General features: G+C 33.1%; 3 protein-coding genes across 12 annotated transcripts in view; 1 reads left to right on the top strand and 2 right to left on the bottom strand.

Moving 5' to 3' along the window:
- Window positions 1-6,068, top strand: part of LOC126922196 (papilin) — a 161,169-nt gene extending 155,101 nt beyond the window's left edge. For all 9 annotated transcript variants that reach the window (XM_050734554.1, XM_050734555.1, XM_050734559.1 and 6 more), the window contains one exon: window positions 1,051-6,068. In XM_050734554.1, coding sequence (XP_050590511.1) covers window positions 1,051-1,253 — 203 coding nt within the window. In that variant the 3' untranslated portion in view covers window positions 1,254-6,068. The remainder of the gene's footprint in view (window positions 1-1,050) is intronic.
- A 232-nt stretch (window positions 6,069-6,300) lies between these two features.
- Window positions 6,301-10,230, bottom strand: LOC126922205 (potassium/sodium hyperpolarization-activated cyclic nucleotide-gated channel 1-like). Its single transcript, XM_050734571.1, has 8 exons — window positions 9,998-10,230; window positions 9,620-9,902; window positions 9,332-9,556; window positions 9,100-9,234; window positions 8,540-8,759; window positions 8,274-8,465; window positions 7,972-8,195; window positions 6,301-6,585 (listed from the first exon to the last, which is right to left on the bottom strand). Exons 1-8 carry the CDS (start codon window positions 10,228-10,230, stop codon window positions 6,301-6,303), a joined length of 1,797 nt encoding a protein of 598 aa, XP_050590528.1.
- Window positions 10,231-12,049: 1,819 nt separating this feature from the next.
- Window positions 12,050-16,611, bottom strand: LOC126922351 (two pore potassium channel protein sup-9). 2 transcript variants are annotated; one of them, XM_050734842.1, is made up of 5 exons: window positions 16,188-16,611; window positions 15,143-15,298; window positions 14,435-14,778; window positions 14,028-14,146; window positions 12,050-13,557 (listed from the first exon to the last, which is right to left on the bottom strand). In XM_050734842.1, the coding sequence occupies exons 1-5, from the start codon at window positions 16,312-16,314 to the stop codon at window positions 13,299-13,301; spliced, it is 1,005 nt and encodes a 334-aa protein (XP_050590799.1). In that variant the 5' UTR covers window positions 16,315-16,611; the 3' UTR covers window positions 12,050-13,298. The 2 variants fall into 2 exon arrangements, with proteins under 2 accessions (XP_050590799.1, XP_050590801.1); XM_050734844.1 differs by lacking the exon at window positions 16,188-16,611 and adding an exon at window positions 15,555-16,160.
- Between the last annotated feature and the right edge of the window lie 1,069 nt (window positions 16,612-17,680).

Raw genomic sequence — 17,680 nt, 5'->3', positions numbered from 1 at the left:
CTTATCAACAAGATTAGGCACTCGTAGCACTAGTGATAATGACCTTAGGTTCGAAACGAATCCGCGGTTACGGGATGATAAACGTATGTTCTCGCACAGTTCAAGTCTAACTCTTTATTAACTAGACGTGAGGTATTCACTGGTTGTAAGATAGTACTGTCACTCGTCAATGAGATCGCACGAAAGAATGACTCTCCGTCTCGATGATGCCGTCGAGGAAAACTATAATGGGTGTGTCTAAGGACATGAGATCTTCGAATTCGTCAAAGAAAGCTTTCGTTCCAAAGGTGAGGGAAATTAGCGCTGTTGCTAATTGGTCGATCTTCATATCGGCGTTTTGAAAGAGATGCTGGCCGTCCTTGAGGGGAGGTTGTTGACGGGAGGCATCGTACGTGGAAGAATTGGTTTCTCCTATCTTCCCGTAGTTGCAACAAAGACTGCTTGTCTATTTGAAGGACTTTGCTTGACTAAATCTTAGATTTATAGCGGCTCCTCACGTTAGCTAAACATATACTGTGGAGGTATGTTGACATCTGGCGATCATTTTATCCGGAGGATAGAATCTGCGTGTGGCGAGCCACGGGACAGAAACCACTGAAATATTTACTGCCGCGTGTCGCTACGACTATTTCTTTTAAGGAGAGGTATCGAGTTACTGTGTGCCTTTGTTAGATAAAACGTCCATCCCTTTGACCACGGCTACGTTCGGCGACTGATTGTCGCCTCGAGCCCAAGCTCATGATCATAAATCTCGAACAATCGGAGCGGCATTTGTTTAATCTAAGTTACAACGTTACGGTATTCCCGCGAATCCAAGGAGGGGTTCCGGTGTTCTTTCATCTCCGACATATATATAATTAGACAGATAAAAACTCTCTTAAAAAATAAAAGCTTATTGCAACAGTAAAAAGAGTTCAATTGTGCAACTATCTTCAACGAATTCAAAATATAAAAATTCTCAACAATTTCAACATTTTGATAAATGACGTTATTATGTCACGAAAGAAACGAAATTGATTAGAATTCAAGAAATAATTTTTTTGTTCCTAGGAATCTTCATTCACCCTAATTGCCAGGACAACTCGTTCTTCGCGAAGTGTGACCTGATCGTGAGTGCAAGATACTGTACGCACAAATACTATGCGAAGTTCTGCTGCCGATCCTGTACCGAGGCCGGCCAGCTTCCTTCCAGAGGGCCTCACCTGAACACATCGAGAAGAAGGCGAAGGTACATTCTGAAGAATCTCGTCTAAGAAAGTTTCGTTTGCTTCCTGCAAGCCCGATGAACAAAGCAGAGCAATTACGATAAGGTCTCTCTTGCATAGTTCAATTAATATTGTTAATAAAATTTGACAAGTCACAAGTTTTCAGCACTAATGAATTTTGGGAAGAAAAAAAATAAATTTCGCAAATTATGAGATTATTAATTATCCTACTTGGATGAAATATGGAATAGAAAAATTATTAAGAATTCCAGGACATGGTGTAGTGAAATTATTAAAAATTCTACGACATAGGATTATAAAATTATTAAAGATTCGATAGCACAGGATAGTAAAATTATTAAAAATCCTAGGGTGTAGGATCGTAAAACCTCGAAAGAACAGTTTACAATCTATAAATTGTAGCTTGTCAAATTCACTATCATCATGCAAAAGAGACGTCTGAAAAAAGAAGACTCGGCTCTCAAATGTATCGTTACTAAAGAAACGAAGGAGGACGACGACGAGGCCGCGTGGTCATTCGATCCGATCGAGGACACAGAACTCCTCTGTCTCGAGCACGTGCTGTATAAACGTGACGTTAATTCACTGCCAAAGCCTTAGAACGTCTATACATAGATACTTTTAATATATAATTAAGCAACAGTGAGACGGAAGAGCGTGAGAACGAAAGAGTTGCATAACGAGACATAAAATGATTTTATCGTTGCTTTTTCTTCTTTTCCTTCAATTCTGTTTCAACGTCGTCGTTCGTCGTTGTTCGTTTTATGTATGTATATACGATCTGACGCTGGAATCCTAGTCGGTCGAAGCCATATCAAGATAGGAATGATCGCTGTCCTCCGGGGAACGAGAGAAAGCGCATCTTGATCGATTAATCGATCGATAACATTTGCTCTTCTTTTCATTTTACTTTCCGTTTGGTTCGCGTTCCAGTCGTTGGCCATCTCAGAATATAATCTGGAATCATGCGATGAAATACAGAAATTGAAAGCCGAAATAGCTAGTGAAGATATAGTCAAGGAAAAATAATTTAGCAGATAATCTTTTTTTTTGAATATCAAACCCTTGCAAAATTATTTTTCTCTAACGTAAACAATTCGACAATTCATCAAATATTCTAAAATTCTCTCTTTGTTTTATCATTTAATGTATTCTAAGTTAAGAAATAAAAGGATTCAAAATTCTAAAAAACTTCATTACATATCTTAATTCTAGATTTAAAACAAAAATCATACGTTTGCGATAATAATGTATTCTATTAAATTTTAACAAAAATTTAAGCTCTTGAGGATAGAGTAAAAGATATTTGCAAGGTTCCAAGGAAGTCGTCACGATGAATCCATACGACAATGCAATGTATCGATCAATCTGATTCTTCAAGTGAAAGAGCTTCGTAAAATAGACACGTCAGGGGAACAAAGAAAATGTCGCGAAAGAACGAGTTAAGATCGCTATATCTTTTTTTCTTTTTTTAAGCGGATAGATCGTATTAAGCGATCGCATAAAATGAAAAGAAAAGAAGAAATAGGGAATTTGGGGGAGGGGGGAACTTGTACCTATTTGTATGAAGCATACAAATATACGCACGTTACGTTGTAAAATATAAATAGTTTATTGCGCAGTACACCATTTATATACTCTATGATACTGTTACTACTTATATCCCTTATCGATATTCCAATATATTGCCATAACACAAAACAATCCTCTGTCAATGAACAACATTTTACGATTATCATAGCGACGATTAAGAATGGCGAAGGTGCAACATCGTGACGACAATATGCTGGCTCATAAAATGAGTAAGAATGGAAGGAATTGATAAAAAAGAAAAGGAAAATTGACTCTTTGCTAATGTTTTCATTTTAATTATTTTAAGTTTTGCGTTTTTACGTAGTTTCGTTCTGAAAATTGTATAATAATTTCGGTGGTTACAATTTTATTTGCAAAGCTCGTTAAAAAGAGGATCGAACAGTTAAGTCGTTAGAGGTTAATAACAATTTACAAGCATTTATCAGTAAATCAATCACGATACGCACCTTCTTTCACCATATTAACGTGTTGCATTTATATATTTGTTCCTGAACATTTTAATCGTAATGTTAACTACACACTGTTACTATGTATAGCGTATCATCTATCGTGAAGCTTCGATGTTTGAGAATAAGAGCATAAGTTGTGTCAAATCCGAACTTATCAAAAAATAACGTGAAACTCTTATATAAAATTATTTCCTTTTCTTACACGATATTATATTCTAACAAGTTAGAAACGACATATTTCTTCTTGGTAAAGCTGATACCAATTTTGATATATTATCACTTCTTCACGAAAATATAGGAAAAAATGTATTTCTATTACTAATTGACAAAAAAGAAGTTCAAGAAGGTTCGATCAACAAAGGGTTAATTTCAATATAGAGTGGAAGAAGGTTACATATCACTGGAAAATTGTATGCGTATTTCGTTCCAACATCGGTAAGAGATAATTTATGCTTTTAATCTTGAAGTGTCGCAAAAATATCAGTAGCTTGTAGCGTATCAAAATTCTGAAGGAAGGTACCAAAAGCATTTATAATTATATATAAATATTATAGATATATGTAAGCGTAAGTTTTACTCGATAATGGAAAGAATCCACGGAACTGTAGGAAAAAAAGGACATTCTTCTTTCGTCTGATCGTTTCAGTCACAGTAAATGACAGTGCCTTATTAGAAGCCCTTCGAAAGTGTCGAGGAAGGAGTGCTAAATAGAACTTTACATACAGATTACCGTTAGTGTAAATACGAAAATAGTAGTATACGCGAAGCAGAACGAATTGTCTGAAGATTTTCAATCGCAAAAATTTATTGATAGTCACTAAAAAGGAAAAGATATTAGACGATCGTACCAAAGTGTGAAAAAGCTATTCCTCCAATTTTTTACGTTTTCTTATCGAATAAAATATATATATGTGTATATATATATATATTTATTCGTATATTATTTCCCAATTACGTACCAAACGTATGAAAACCACAAGTGGAAATATGACTCAAATCACATTTTTTTTTTAGCAAGTCTTTTATAGAAGAGCAATTTTAAAATTCGATGTTATTGTATATTCGATATTATATTAATGAAGTTAAAACAACGTAATTGTTCGTTTCGTACAAAATATTATAGGTTTATCATTTATCACAAGATGCTTTTGAACTATTTCATATTAAAATAGACGTAACAAATGTATAACAAACATATTAAAATTTTATATTAAAATACGTGTAACAAAATAATGAGAAAATCAACAAAAATGAACTTGTCATATTTTTCCCATGTGTGGTCTTTATGTATAGTAGAATCTAGATAAAATTTGGAAATTGTGACAATCACAGTATTGCTTTAAAAGAAATGAAGCATGTAAACCTTTATTATCGTTTTCTTCATTTACCCGGAGGAATCGTAGCAAGAAAGGAAAGAAACAAGGAATAATGGAAAGATATTGAGTACTCTTCTCCTCCGTACTCCTTTAGATATGACCAAACTAGACATGACACGATTGTAGTAACGTAGCAACACGACATTATTTAGTAAATGTATAAATAGCATAAATTCTCCTAGTTTACATAGATATATGCTACTGATTGCATATTGGTAACAAACAAAAAATACAAAAAAAAAAGAGACTAAAGAAAATGTAACGTAGAAAAGAATGTATCGTGTTTATTACAAGAAATGATAACGCAAGGAAAAAACAAGAGATAAATAACGTCAAGCAAATTGTTTCGGTAGATTTTCTCTATTCTATAGTAAATAATTTATATTTGTACCGTGTGATTTTAAAGTCTGTACAATGGCAACATATTCACTTACACGTTATACACTATACATGTATATAATTATCCCTGTATTACGTACTATACTCGTTTAATCGACCTATCTTACAGACCGTTGGAGAATTCCTTGTGGAAACTTTGTAAAATTCGTAGAAACGATCGTGACTGGTTGATTCGTTGATTTCCAATCAATTTTCCAAATACCAATGCGTTTTCTTTTTGTAACACAAAGGTAGTGTGATAATGATAATTAACATATAATACTGTTTAGAATGGCTATGATAGTTATAACGATATATTATAATTATATAAGCAGATAATTAAGGATTTAAGATAATATAATAGAACTATTGATTCATGTAGTGAATAATTTTAGCCAGTTATTTAGAACTTGAATTTTGTGAATTTAATCGTTTTGGAAAATATAAATGAAAATAGGATCTTTCTATACGAGTAATTTTGAAATTCATTTCACTTCTTTTTCTAACTGTTTTACAATTTGGAGAAACGCATTTCATTTAACTTCTATAGAATAAAGTTAAACAAAAATATGCAATGGAACGTACCTCGCGTAGAATCAACAGAAGTCTCCTCAAAAAATTTTGTTTTAATATTCTTATATAAACTAAAGAGAGAGAAGAAAATTCTTAACGAATCAGCTACGATTTACGATTGTTGCTACGAATACACCGACAAAGGATTTAAGCATAAGTTACATGAGAAAAATACGAGAAAACAAGAAAATTCGCCAAAAAAGAGAAAAATGAAAGACGTGAAAGATAGATTAGATTAATCATACAAATTCGTGTCTCTAATGTATTATCACACACATCGCGAGAGTGCTAAAGATTTTAGTGATTTTAGTACTTCTAAGTTATACCTTAGGTAACGATTAATATAATATAAATATATATATAATTATATATATATATATAAAATAAAAGTAGAAATGAAGGAATGCCACTATACAAACATTGTATGGACAATAATAATATATAAGATCCTTAAATATATGATTAAACGATTAGCATGATTATTTTTCTTATCGAGAAACTTTGTTGCTATCAGCGACTTCTTGATGAGGATTATTCTTTCTCGTAATTAATAGATATGTGAATTTTTCTAACAACATTTTGTTGCATCTAAATCTTTATATCACATTGTTTATTTAATAATTACAAGAATTATTAACATAATTACTATATTAACATTTATTATTATTGAGTATAATGTTACTTATTATTCAAACTATTCTCTTTTTAGTAACGTGCTACAGTTTTTCTATGATCAGCTTGAGCAGAACTTCGTTTAAGATGACGTTTATGGTGTTCTTCAATGATCATAGCTCTCTCGATCCTCTCGGTCGCGAGTCTCTCGATCTTCGCGAATAATTCCGTGTGCACGGAGATACACTTTCGAAAATCTTTGCGATCCAAACGGTACACTTCGCACACTTCAATCGCGATCACGCTTGCGACTCTTCTTTGTTCACCAACTAGAAGCGCTACTTCTCCAAAATGGGCTCCGTCGTCCAGGTGACAGATCTACAAAAGAAAAGAAAAAAGGAAAGAAATTAGCTTCGTAAATGATGAATATAACGAATACCTATTATTGCCTTAAGGTAATTGAATCTTAAGAAACGAAAGTGAGAAACAAGTTGAAAGAGAATTGTGTCTCACATCGAATACTTTTTTTTGCAAAAAATCTCTCTATATCGATTTTTGTACTCATTTTATAATTACTGCGAGATTCCTTCAAACAATGAAAAGTAATTACAAAAATATATCAGTAACAAGCATTTTATTCTAATCTCAATTAATATGTGAGAAAACTATAACACGCATATTAGCTTACAATCAGTGTCATTATAAAGACATCATATAATTTTAACTATGCTCCATAATATTGATCATTACATTTATTCGTTAATTGCCATACAATTTATTCAACCTACAAAAAGATAGTCACAATAATCAACGACAAATTACCACAATAATCACTTCAGTTGAATGCAAAGTAGCTTGAAAGGTAGCAGGAAACATACACTTTAAAATGCTTTTTGTTTTAAGTCGATATCTCCAGTGGTTTCGGAGATACAGCGATTTAAAGGGACGCGCACGAATTTGTGCGAAAAGATGAATGACCGAAATTCCCGGAAACAGTGTGACCTAGTTATTGCACGTGTTACGCGCGTAGTACGCTGCATGTTCCTGATTGGTGCGCATGCGCGTATGTGCAGTAGGTTATGGAAGCCGCGTGCGACAGAGAGAGCCGAGAGTGCGAGAAGGACAGCGATAGCGAAACGCTGCAAGTTATCATTCATTTTAAATTGACGTATCTTAAAGATGAAAAGTCGTAGGACCTTAAATCATAAAGCATTTTAAAGGGAAAGGCTCGATCTTTCTGGTGTGTTAAACTTAAATAATATCTGAATCGGGCAAATATCTTTATGAAAAATAAAATGTAACGTATACAAAATGGAGTTTAATCGTACTTATTCGATAATAAAATTGAAAGAAAATTATTTTGTTTGATATTTTCTTGTTGATATGTGTATAATTACATGAGAAATTACAGGAATTACAGGAGAAAATTGTGGGTATGAAGAGGAAGGACATTTATGAACGGAATTTGGTTTTGAAACCAGGGAAAGAGTATTTCGGGAGAAATGGAATCTAATGGTATCAGTTCGATAATAAAATTGCAAATAAATGTTTTTTAATATGTTCTTATTAATTTGTGTATAATCATATTGGTGTGTATAAACATGTTTGGATTAGGGATTAGAGATATAAATAGAGAGGAAAATTGATATATAACACGTTAAATCGATATTGTAATTTAAAAGTTTGTTAGATTTAATGGAAATTTTAAATTTTTCTTTGGTTAGAAATGTTAAGGATACACTGTCGAGTGGTCCTACCACATACCTCTTTCCCAGTGGGTGTTAGTACAGCGACAGTTCCAGCAGACAAAAAAAACATACAATCGCCATAAGCTCCTGCTTTGATGATCACGTCGTTCGGTAGATAAAGCTCGAATTTCAAATTCTTTATGATGGATCGTAAAACGTATTTGGGTAAGTCCTTGAATATTGCTACATTTTCGACTAAACGATGGCTCGATTGAAGCGCAATCTCTTGACGTAATTGTTCTAAATTACAACGATTCATTAATTAATTATAAATCTTAATCAAGAAACGAATGAAATAGTAAATTATATTTGATATACCTGATAAATTAGATAAGATAGACTTTTCGCGAAAGTAACTATTCCTGAAACGATAATAGTAATAAGCCAGAAGACGAATCTTCATGTGCTTTGGTAATTGTTTTTGACTCGTGTAAGCGCATAACTGATTTATTATTTCTTGAAATTTCGATTCCGATGCTTGTTTTTCTGCTTTTATTTGAATCAGCATCACTAAAATGAGATTCATATACTATTTAGAGATTGAAAATATATGCATCTACGTGATTCTTTAGAAAATATCTTGCCTGCAATGTAACATTCGAGCACTCTACCAATGAGTATAAGAACAAAGCTCAATACAATGTGACCGTTTGTTCTTGGCACGTAGCCACCGTAACCACTCGCTGCTAATTTCTCTACGACGATAAAGAGTGTATATTGAAACCTGGAAGGTATGCTGCTGCTGTCTAACCCTGTCATCCAACATTCAGGACATTCCTGTATAACGTTTATTAAATTATATTGCTATAAATTTTCTATCTATATTTCTGTAATTCTTAGAGGCTATCATTAGTGAAATTTCATCTCATGCGAATTGTGTTTTAATATTATCGTTTTGTAATAATATTTATTTGTTGCAATTTTATTATTTGCAATCACTAGAAACAATTATTTCTCTACCCTTTATATTGAATAAAAGTGAAACATTTAATTCCTCTTGTTTAACTTCATTAATCTTTTTAATTTAAAAGAGATGCAATGCTATGAACTTTCACTCATGAACATGATATATTATTAAACATTATTTATTAATTAGATTTTGAAATACAAGAATGCGTACTAGTATATATTTTTCATCCCTTACTTCTGGTAAAGAGTTACTGAAGTGTAAAACTAACACTGGTATCAAGTAATACAGACACGAAGACCAATACATTATGTAAAATGCCAACATGAAGGTGGAAAATAGTTCGTAATAAAAGTGCATCACTTCGAAATGCTAAAATGCCGAATAAAGATATCCGTGACAATGATGTACGCGCGCAGTTAAAATTATTTATAAATTTTTAAAATTTCCTTTAAATTTAAAAAAGGGCGATTACGCTAAAAAGCTCGGAGATTCGCATATTAACGTAGCCATAACGCGACAGCTTCAAACAAGGTAAGAGATTGAGTAGAGAAACTAAATGATTAGATTCTCTTCCAGGAAGACTTCGCCATGGCAAAGTTATGTGATCCCATGGCAATGAGGAAAGGATATCCAATATAAGAAAGGTTTTTAAATAGTTCCTATGAGAATAAATCATGTTATTTGTACTTTTAAATCAATCAACTTTCATGCTAGATATTTTTTAAATGACATTTAAATCAATTAAAATTCAAACGAATAAAAAATATTCTATATGCGAATTCTGCATTCTAAAAAGATATACATAAAGAAAGTACATGAATATCTTGAAGGGAGCCAATTCCATCTGCATGAGTTTCTTGTCGTAATATCCAGTGAAGCAATTGCATACTATATCCATCCAGCAAAAAGCGTAGATTAAAAAATTGAATTTATCCATTCGAATTTTATCGTGACTCATGACAATAAAACTGACGGAAAATGGGATCGTCAGAAAGCCGACCATATATACCACTGTCATTACCAAGTCCCATAGAAATCTAAAAAATTTCTTTAGTGCAAGCAGTATCTGTTTAATCGCTTTTTAAAAAAATATTTTTTATTTTTTCGTTTATGACCTTAATTTCATAGGTACCTCCAACTGCTGCAAGGATGAATAATCCACCAATGTATCAAAGCATGCCTTCTTCTCTCGGCACACACGTGCGCCATACTTTCGAAAAATATTTTCGCCCTCGGTGTTTTCCCATTGATTTGGAACATGTTTATCCATATATTTTTACACGTGATGTCTTCATCTGAACCGAACATGTAATATTTGTCACTATTTTTTAAGGCACAGATATGGGGCTTCACGCCGGAATCCATGCTTCTCTCTTGCCACAAATTGTCTAGTTAGTTGTAATATAGCAATTTGAAACTTGAAACTTAAAATGTGATATTTGAAATCTGGAATTGTAACATTAAATCTTGAACTTCTAGTTGGAAGTTTTGAACGCTAAACTTGAAACTTCGCCCTTGAATCTTGAGCTTTTAACCCTAAACTTTGAACTTCGAACTCTGAAGTATGAACTGTAAACTTTAAACTTTAATTTTGATCATTTTCACACAGTTCGAGTACACCGCGAATATAATTTAGCGTAAAATAATTTCCATATCGCATTATTTCTATCACAATCCAACTTTTCCTCGATTGTGGATCAAAATTCATAACCTGAAGGAAGTGTTTTCACGATTTTCAAATCGCGATCTGAAGTTTGCAAATTTTGAATCGATGTAAATGAAAACAGGCAGGGAAGAAATGAACATGAGAAAGAAAATAATGAACTGTCGTTTATTAAAAAACTCTCGACGATAAAAAATATACCCAATCATATACCGCCGTTAGAATACGACGAGCGCCTATGAACTAAGGTACATGTATACAAATGAGTGCACATTATCGTTTACTCTGTGCAGCGATGTTCCTATGAGGATCGATCGTGTTTTTGTCGCTATTTTTGTTAAACGATACGTAACTGCTTTTGTGCGTGTGTCGATCACTCAGATCAATCATCGATAATTGACGAAAACAGAACGCGTCGTTGGGAAGAAAAGAAGCATTGATATGGTATGGTACCGGCAACTGTAAGTTCGAATGTAAGAAAAAATAAAACATAAAATATTTTGGAATTCGTTTTAACCCTCCAGTCAGTTTGCTTGCTATGTTTAATGCACTTTCATTTTTGAGCATTATTTTTTCTGGTAAATATTTTTATACGCACGTGAGTTACTCTGAAGCCAGAATAATCAAATTCATCGAAATAAGTTTTATTTGGTTTCTGGCTTACTTCGGTTTGAAACAAAAAATATGCTATTTTCAAAGTAAACTGTTGTCCTTTTACCCATATTTCTATTCTTTGTACATGCTGTGAAAATTTTGATAAATTTATAACCCTATATTCTGAAACTAAATATTTACGAAGTAGCATTGAATAATCTGGCTTCATTTATAAAATGTTAGAACATGTTTCAATTAAATATTTGTAATATTTAAAATGAAAAATTATTTGTCTTATTTTTTATATGTCTAGATACTTAAACTATCTAAACAGATATCTAGACTATCGAAATATTCAAATCTTTGAAAATCTAAATTTTTCCTGTTGGCCATAGAAACTGGCCGAAATTAATGTTTAAAAATTCCCCCTAAAATCTCAGTATCTTTGGTAATATCTTAAACATCTAAAATACAAGGTACTTAGGAACCACTCTGCAGTTACTTGAAATATTCACAATATATCATTTTTTAGTCTTCAAAAATTTCGTTTCACGTTTAAACTACTAAACATGAATGCTTTTAATCAACAACAAATAAGCGACTATTTATCGTATACTTTTATAAAATTCACGATCGCTTACACAAATACTACATAATTACAAAATGAAACAGACAAACGTAGATACTATAATCGTAAACGTAATAATATAACGTAGATCTAAACGATTATCTAAACGTAGATAATATAATAAATGAATTATAAAAATACTAAAATTACATGAAGTTTTTACAATGCTTAACTTTTTAACTTTTGGAGGGTTAAAACAGGCGCCTAGAGAAATTTGTGTTAAAAAGATAACAACTAGTCAGTTAATTCAACTATCAGTCTTCCCCGTTATTCCTGTTTGTTGGTTGATATATTCTCTAATCTTAGGTTTAAAAAATACGACGCTGAAATATATGTATGTTTCTTTCGCATCGCAAGTACGATAAAATTGTTATTCAAGTTCGAGTTACAATTCTCGAAAATTGTATAATCACAATTTTCGTAGCTACAAAATTAAGCTACTTCCTAAGATCGACTTTTTCTTTTCGTCGATTGACGATTTACGTGAAATTTTCACATTTTCCAGCTTTTACGTTTATTAGTACAAACATCGAGCCCTATATATGTATTTAACAATCCCGCTAACGAGGCCTGGATATTGTTCTGTTTACATTTTATATATTCAGTATACATACAAATAACCGAGATCGAAACGGCGATCTCTACTTCTTCAACTTTCATCAAACAAATTATTTTCTCTTTTATGAGGATCGTTTTGTCCGTAAAATATTTTTGAAAGATATCAAAATCTAGGCAAATGCTTTTGTCATAATTTGTGTAAATCATATACGTACACTTTGAAAACAGATTTTTGTAAAATGTAAAAGATTTTATTAACATGCAACATAGGTAGTGAAAATCATAAAAAATTTTAATTTGAAAGTTTATTCGAAGAAACCCAACTTATCTTCGGAACAAAGCAATCCTCTAAGCAACAATTTCTAATATCAATGCAACCTTCATGACTAATCTACAATCTTCAATAATTTCAATAATCGTTCAATACATATGACACAGCATAAACACCGAATACGAATTCGAATTCTTAAATTTTTTAGAGAATTTGAAACTCTCTCGAAATTCACCGGGAGAAAATGGTCCGTGGTACGATATGAAACGTACGAAATCGTTACAAAATCGTCTACAAACGATCAAACATTCTCTGAACGTCCTTCTTTTTACGACTATTCGTAATATTACAACATGAGCCAAGTACAATTCAATAGTTCAATTCTAAAGTCACCTCCTCAGAACAAACTCCACTGGCTGTCTTCAAAATATGTCTTCAAAAATCGATGAATGTGCGCTAACGAGTCCTTGAACGTTATAAGGTAGATCTTATAAGAACACAATTTCGAACATCGGTCCAATTTGAATCAACTTGAAAAACTCCATTGTGAACTATACCAATGAAATTGTTTTCAATGTCATTGTTTCCTTCACGGATTTTTAAATCCATTTGGTTATATTAATTTTCGAGTCGATCTTTTACACGTCGATACCAAGTAGTTCTCTGCTGTCAGCTCTCGATAATCGACGACGTAAACTGCGACGACGGAACTCCTTCCATCAGACGGATGCACGTTTCACGCGAAGGCTCGAAATTGAAGGAGGCCTGTAGCCTTGGTAACCTTGATCCAGAAGCTCAGAATTCGGTGGTCCTAGACACGTGCACGAGCATACGCTTACACAGTCATCCGTGTCGTGAACTATGGGCACGTGGCCAGCTAATAATTTTCCATTTACAGCGACCACCTCACCGTCTAGTGTTAACACGTGATGAGAAGCTGGTTGAAGCTCTTCGTCGCGACGAGCGTCACCCGTGTTCCTATTTAATAATTAAGAAACATTAGAAATTTCAGAATTTTTCAGGGCTTCAAAATTCAAGATTCAAAATTTCAAGTCATACGACTTAAGAACATACAATCGGTAGCAATACTTTGATATTTCGCCAGCATTGTAACAAGCTTCAATGAAATTAGGGATAGAACTCTCTTATTAAATGTAATGTTATATATATAGCTGGAGAACTTCTTTCAATCTTTGGAAATTTTTAATAAAAAGAATTTGGCTGTAAATAATTGAAATTTTGTTAGAAGAACCTCTCTTTGCTTTTTGACCATTGAAGAAGTGAAATAAGTGAGAATGTGCTCAAAGATATCACATAAATTTTTAAAGAGTAATATCTTGGACGTGACCTACATTTACAGCGTGGCCTGAGAAGACAGAATAGCGATAAGTAAAAGGGGACAAGTGAGATATATGTGCACGCTTTGGGGTGAAGGAATATGTACTTACATCGTCATAAAGCGGAGGACGAGTAAGTTTATGCTAGCAGCGACGACGGCCAGGCCGAATAATATAAAGACTAAGCTTAAGGCCACGTATCCAGGTTTATTGGAAAGTGCGTGATCATTCTGCAACGTTTTCATCACAAACAAATATTACAAAAGTCTTTCGCTAAATTTAAATATTAAGATAAAGCGAATTGAAGAAGAAATACTCTCCTATCAACAAAAATGAATTGAGAAACTAATAATAACGAAGCAATAAAATTCAAGCAACAAGGAAGTTCTTGCTAAAAATTAATAAATTCTAACTTCTTCCTATGAAACTTCGATAAAATATCAGGGTTATTAATACGAATTGACAAAGGTTTAATAAGATTTCGATGAGATATTGAATTTATCGTTAGACGAATTTACCTGTAAGGCGACGTAATCACCAAAACCGATGGTAGTCAGCGTGACAAAACAGTAGTAGAAGCTGTCGAAGTAGCTCCATCCCTCGTAACGCGAGAACACAGCAGCTCCAGTCGTGATAATTATGCTCGAAAGTAAACCAGTCGCGAACATTAGATTAATCTCGGTTGCTTCTGTTTTCTGGCATCTTAAATACGTCTTTGCTCGTTTGATGACTACAGAGGCAAACTTGTTCAGACGTTCACCGATACTCTGGAACATTATCAGACCGAGAGGAATGCCCACCATGGCGTATGCCATGCAGAATGCTTTTCCTCCTATGGTGACTGGCGTTGAGTGTCCGTACCCTTGAAATTTTATAGGAAATTGAAATAAAATCTTATGATGATTAAGAATATAAATATAAAAATTTTTTAATATGAAAGTTTCTGATATAAATGATCCAGAATATGTCAAATTAATTTATCTGGAATAATACAAATATAGAATAATAATAAATATAGAGTAGAATAATACTCTATCAACTAAAAACTTAGGATTATTATGTGTCTTATAGAATATAGGAATTTATTATGTATTTTATAAATACATACACATTAAAGATTCCAAGGTTGTAACTTGATATCGATTATCTATGATACATATTTAACTTCTACTGCACAAAATCAACATTTTAAACACGTAGCAAACACGCTTGAGGGTATCACTCACCTATCATAGCAAGCACAAGAGTCGCGAAATAAAAGGCACCAGCGAATTTCCATTGAGGGCCTGCTTTGTGTGGCTTATTTTCTATTATAACAATCTCCAACATTATGTAATCTTCCTGCGTGATGTTGTACTTCTTGATCATGTTTCGACGAACCTCTAAAACCATTAACATAACCACAATTTTCGATGGTATTATTATTATTATTATTATTATTATTATTATTATTTATGTATATATTCTACTATTCTTGGCTACATAATATTTTTCTGTTAATTGAGAATTAAAATTTGCAGGTATGAGAATAGCTACCCTAAATTTATCCTTCCTTGCTATTTTTCATCCCTAACTCTTAACATTATATTTAATCACATACTTAAATATTTACAAGCGGAAAATACTACTAATTATTACCTAAAATATTCATCCATGAAAATATCAGCGCTGAATATCATACTGTGCATCTTCATATCTCTCTATTTTCAACCCTTAACGTTATACGTTTACCTTAATCCCACGCTTAAACATCGACACGTAAAAATATCAACCCCGATGCAGCTGATATGTGCGTGTGTATTTATATTACCCCTCTATATATACTCTATACTCCTCTATACCCTCTATATATTGTTTATTTGTCTATTCATTCCCTACCAATCCCTTACTCTAAGCATTTCTCACATTCACATACGTGAACAGCGAAACAAAACTCGCCCAATAGAAACTTTCGATTTTATATATTTTACCTCTTTCTCCATACTTTCACTATCAATTCACATCACGAACGTTCCATATATAACACACATTTTGTTTTCCACAGATATATCTACCAATCGCGTACTCAAATATTTACACGTGAAAATAAGCAAACAAATTTTATTCAATAGAATTTTCGAATTCTATGTATTCTGCCACCACCCTTCCCCTATATACATTTCACCCTTAACTTTCACCATCAACTTTCCATATAGCATTTATTTTTATATGAATTTTCTACCAACAATACATTCGCACATATACACTTGAAGACAACGAGACAAGTCTCACCCGATAAAAACTCCCAGCGCTTCCTCTCCGTGTTCGACTCCAACGCGTCGAAAACCGCCGCGCCAATCAGTAAATAAGTAAACGTACACACTACCAACGACAAAGTCCTCACATTCTGCCTCTTCATCTTCACAGTCTGCCAACCACGAAGAACCGCGAAATCCGGCACACGTCCCAACGATTTGTCGTCACGTTTTTTTCTACACGTTCGATTGCACGAACACAGATCGCGCGTCGTTCATGCTTTTTGCAGGTTCAGGGGAATAAATAGCAACATATTTTTTTTTATACATGCAACGCTATCGATCCTTCGACAACATGTCACGGATTGAAAGATTAGAAGAGGAAAATGTCGGGATACGTACACGATACACGAAGGCCAGCACGACTTGGACGACGCCCGGCACACGATTAAGGGAAGTATTGATCAAATCCATGACACGGTAAGCTCCATGGAAACGTAACCAGTGCTGCTACAACAAGACTGGCTATCGGTAAGAGCGGTATTGCAGTAGAACGAATCGATCAGGAGTCAGGCAAAGAGGTTCGGTGTGGAGATTGATAAAGCAGAGTTGATATTAGAACAGAGGAGGTACAGAATAAACATGATATGCAATATTTTTTCATGTCTGGCGATTTAGGCGTCACCTGGAACTCTTACTTTTCTTATCATATGTAACATTACTGATTAAGTATAGTTGTAGTTTGTATCAAAATTAAATTTTTCGATTGCGTGCAAGTTTCCTATTAAAAGTCAATTACTTATGAGGTTGCATTACAAATTGTCAGTTAAATTATGTTTTATAAATGTTTTACGAAAAGAAATTGAAAGGGCTGAACTTTACTACAGTAATTTTGGTCTAATATTGAGTGAGTGAAACGTATTCCTGCTTAAATTCTATTTTTTTAATTGTATTTATAAAAGTATTTTTCTTATACATCCGTAATTTTTCCAAATCATTAGAAAGAAATCACTTAAAAATTCCTTATTAATATCCGTATATAGTTTGTATATAATCAAATAAAGCTTGTTAGTATTAATCAATAATGCTAATATTTTACAGATAATCATTACAAAAGCTTATTAAAAAGTTACTTTAATGAAAACTAAAAATTATTAATTAAAAGATACTGTTTATTGATAAAGATTTAATTTTTCAGTAGTATGGGTCGGTCACTGATCAGACACGATTTCACCATTGGATTGGCGTTGGAAAAGCAACTCTTTCAGCTACAATGGGTAATTCAGGAGATTATTTACCGACCGGAAGGGTCGATAAAGACACCCTTTACACCCTTTAAGAGAATATGTCGATTAAAAGGAATTTGCTACTCGATATAGAGTTTCCTGGACTAGTACACGTATAATCGAGTTATTAATACTACTACGGTCTAATTTTATGAGCAAGTTACGACCTTCGTCGTTGTTCATGCAATTATTTGTTGCTTATAGATGTCTATTATTTCTCCCGAAAATTTCCCACTTTCTGCGT

This window comes from Bombus affinis, chromosome 11 (assembly GCF_024516045.1).
Source record: "Bombus affinis isolate iyBomAffi1 chromosome 11, iyBomAffi1.2, whole genome shotgun sequence".
Lineage (NCBI taxonomy): Eukaryota > Metazoa > Arthropoda > Insecta > Hymenoptera > Apidae > Bombus > Bombus affinis.
The sequence above is the reverse complement of the archived record's forward strand: the minus strand, read 5'-3'. Positions and strand labels throughout refer to the sequence as shown.

What these genes read in the sequence shown, in the direction of transcription:
- LOC126922205 (XM_050734571.1), bottom strand. Translation starts at nt 10,230, where the DNA reads ATGGATTCCGGCGTGAAGCCCCATATCTGTGCCTTAAAAAATAGTGAC. An exon ending in GCTCGAATGTTACATTGCAG is followed by an intron (nt 8,466 to 8,539) that starts GCAAGATATTTT and finishes ATCTCATTTTAG; the next exon opens with TGATGCTGATTCAAATAAAA. An exon ending in TATCTTATCTAATTTATCAG is followed by an intron (nt 8,196 to 8,273) that starts GTATATCAAATA and finishes GTTGTAATTTAG; the next exon opens with AACAATTACGTCAAGAGATT.
- LOC126922351 (XM_050734842.1), bottom strand. Translation starts at nt 16,314, where the DNA reads ATGAAGAGGCAGAATGTGAGGACTTTGTCGTTGGTAGTGTGTACGTTT. An exon ending in TCTTGTGCTTGCTATGATAG is followed by an intron (nt 14,779 to 15,142) that starts GTGAGTGATACC and finishes TAAAATTTCAAG; the next exon opens with GGTACGGACACTCAACGCCA. An exon ending in GTCCTCCGCTTTATGACGAT is followed by an intron (nt 13,558 to 14,027) that starts GTAAGTACATAT and finishes ATTATTAAATAG; the next exon opens with GAACACGGGTGACGCTCGTC.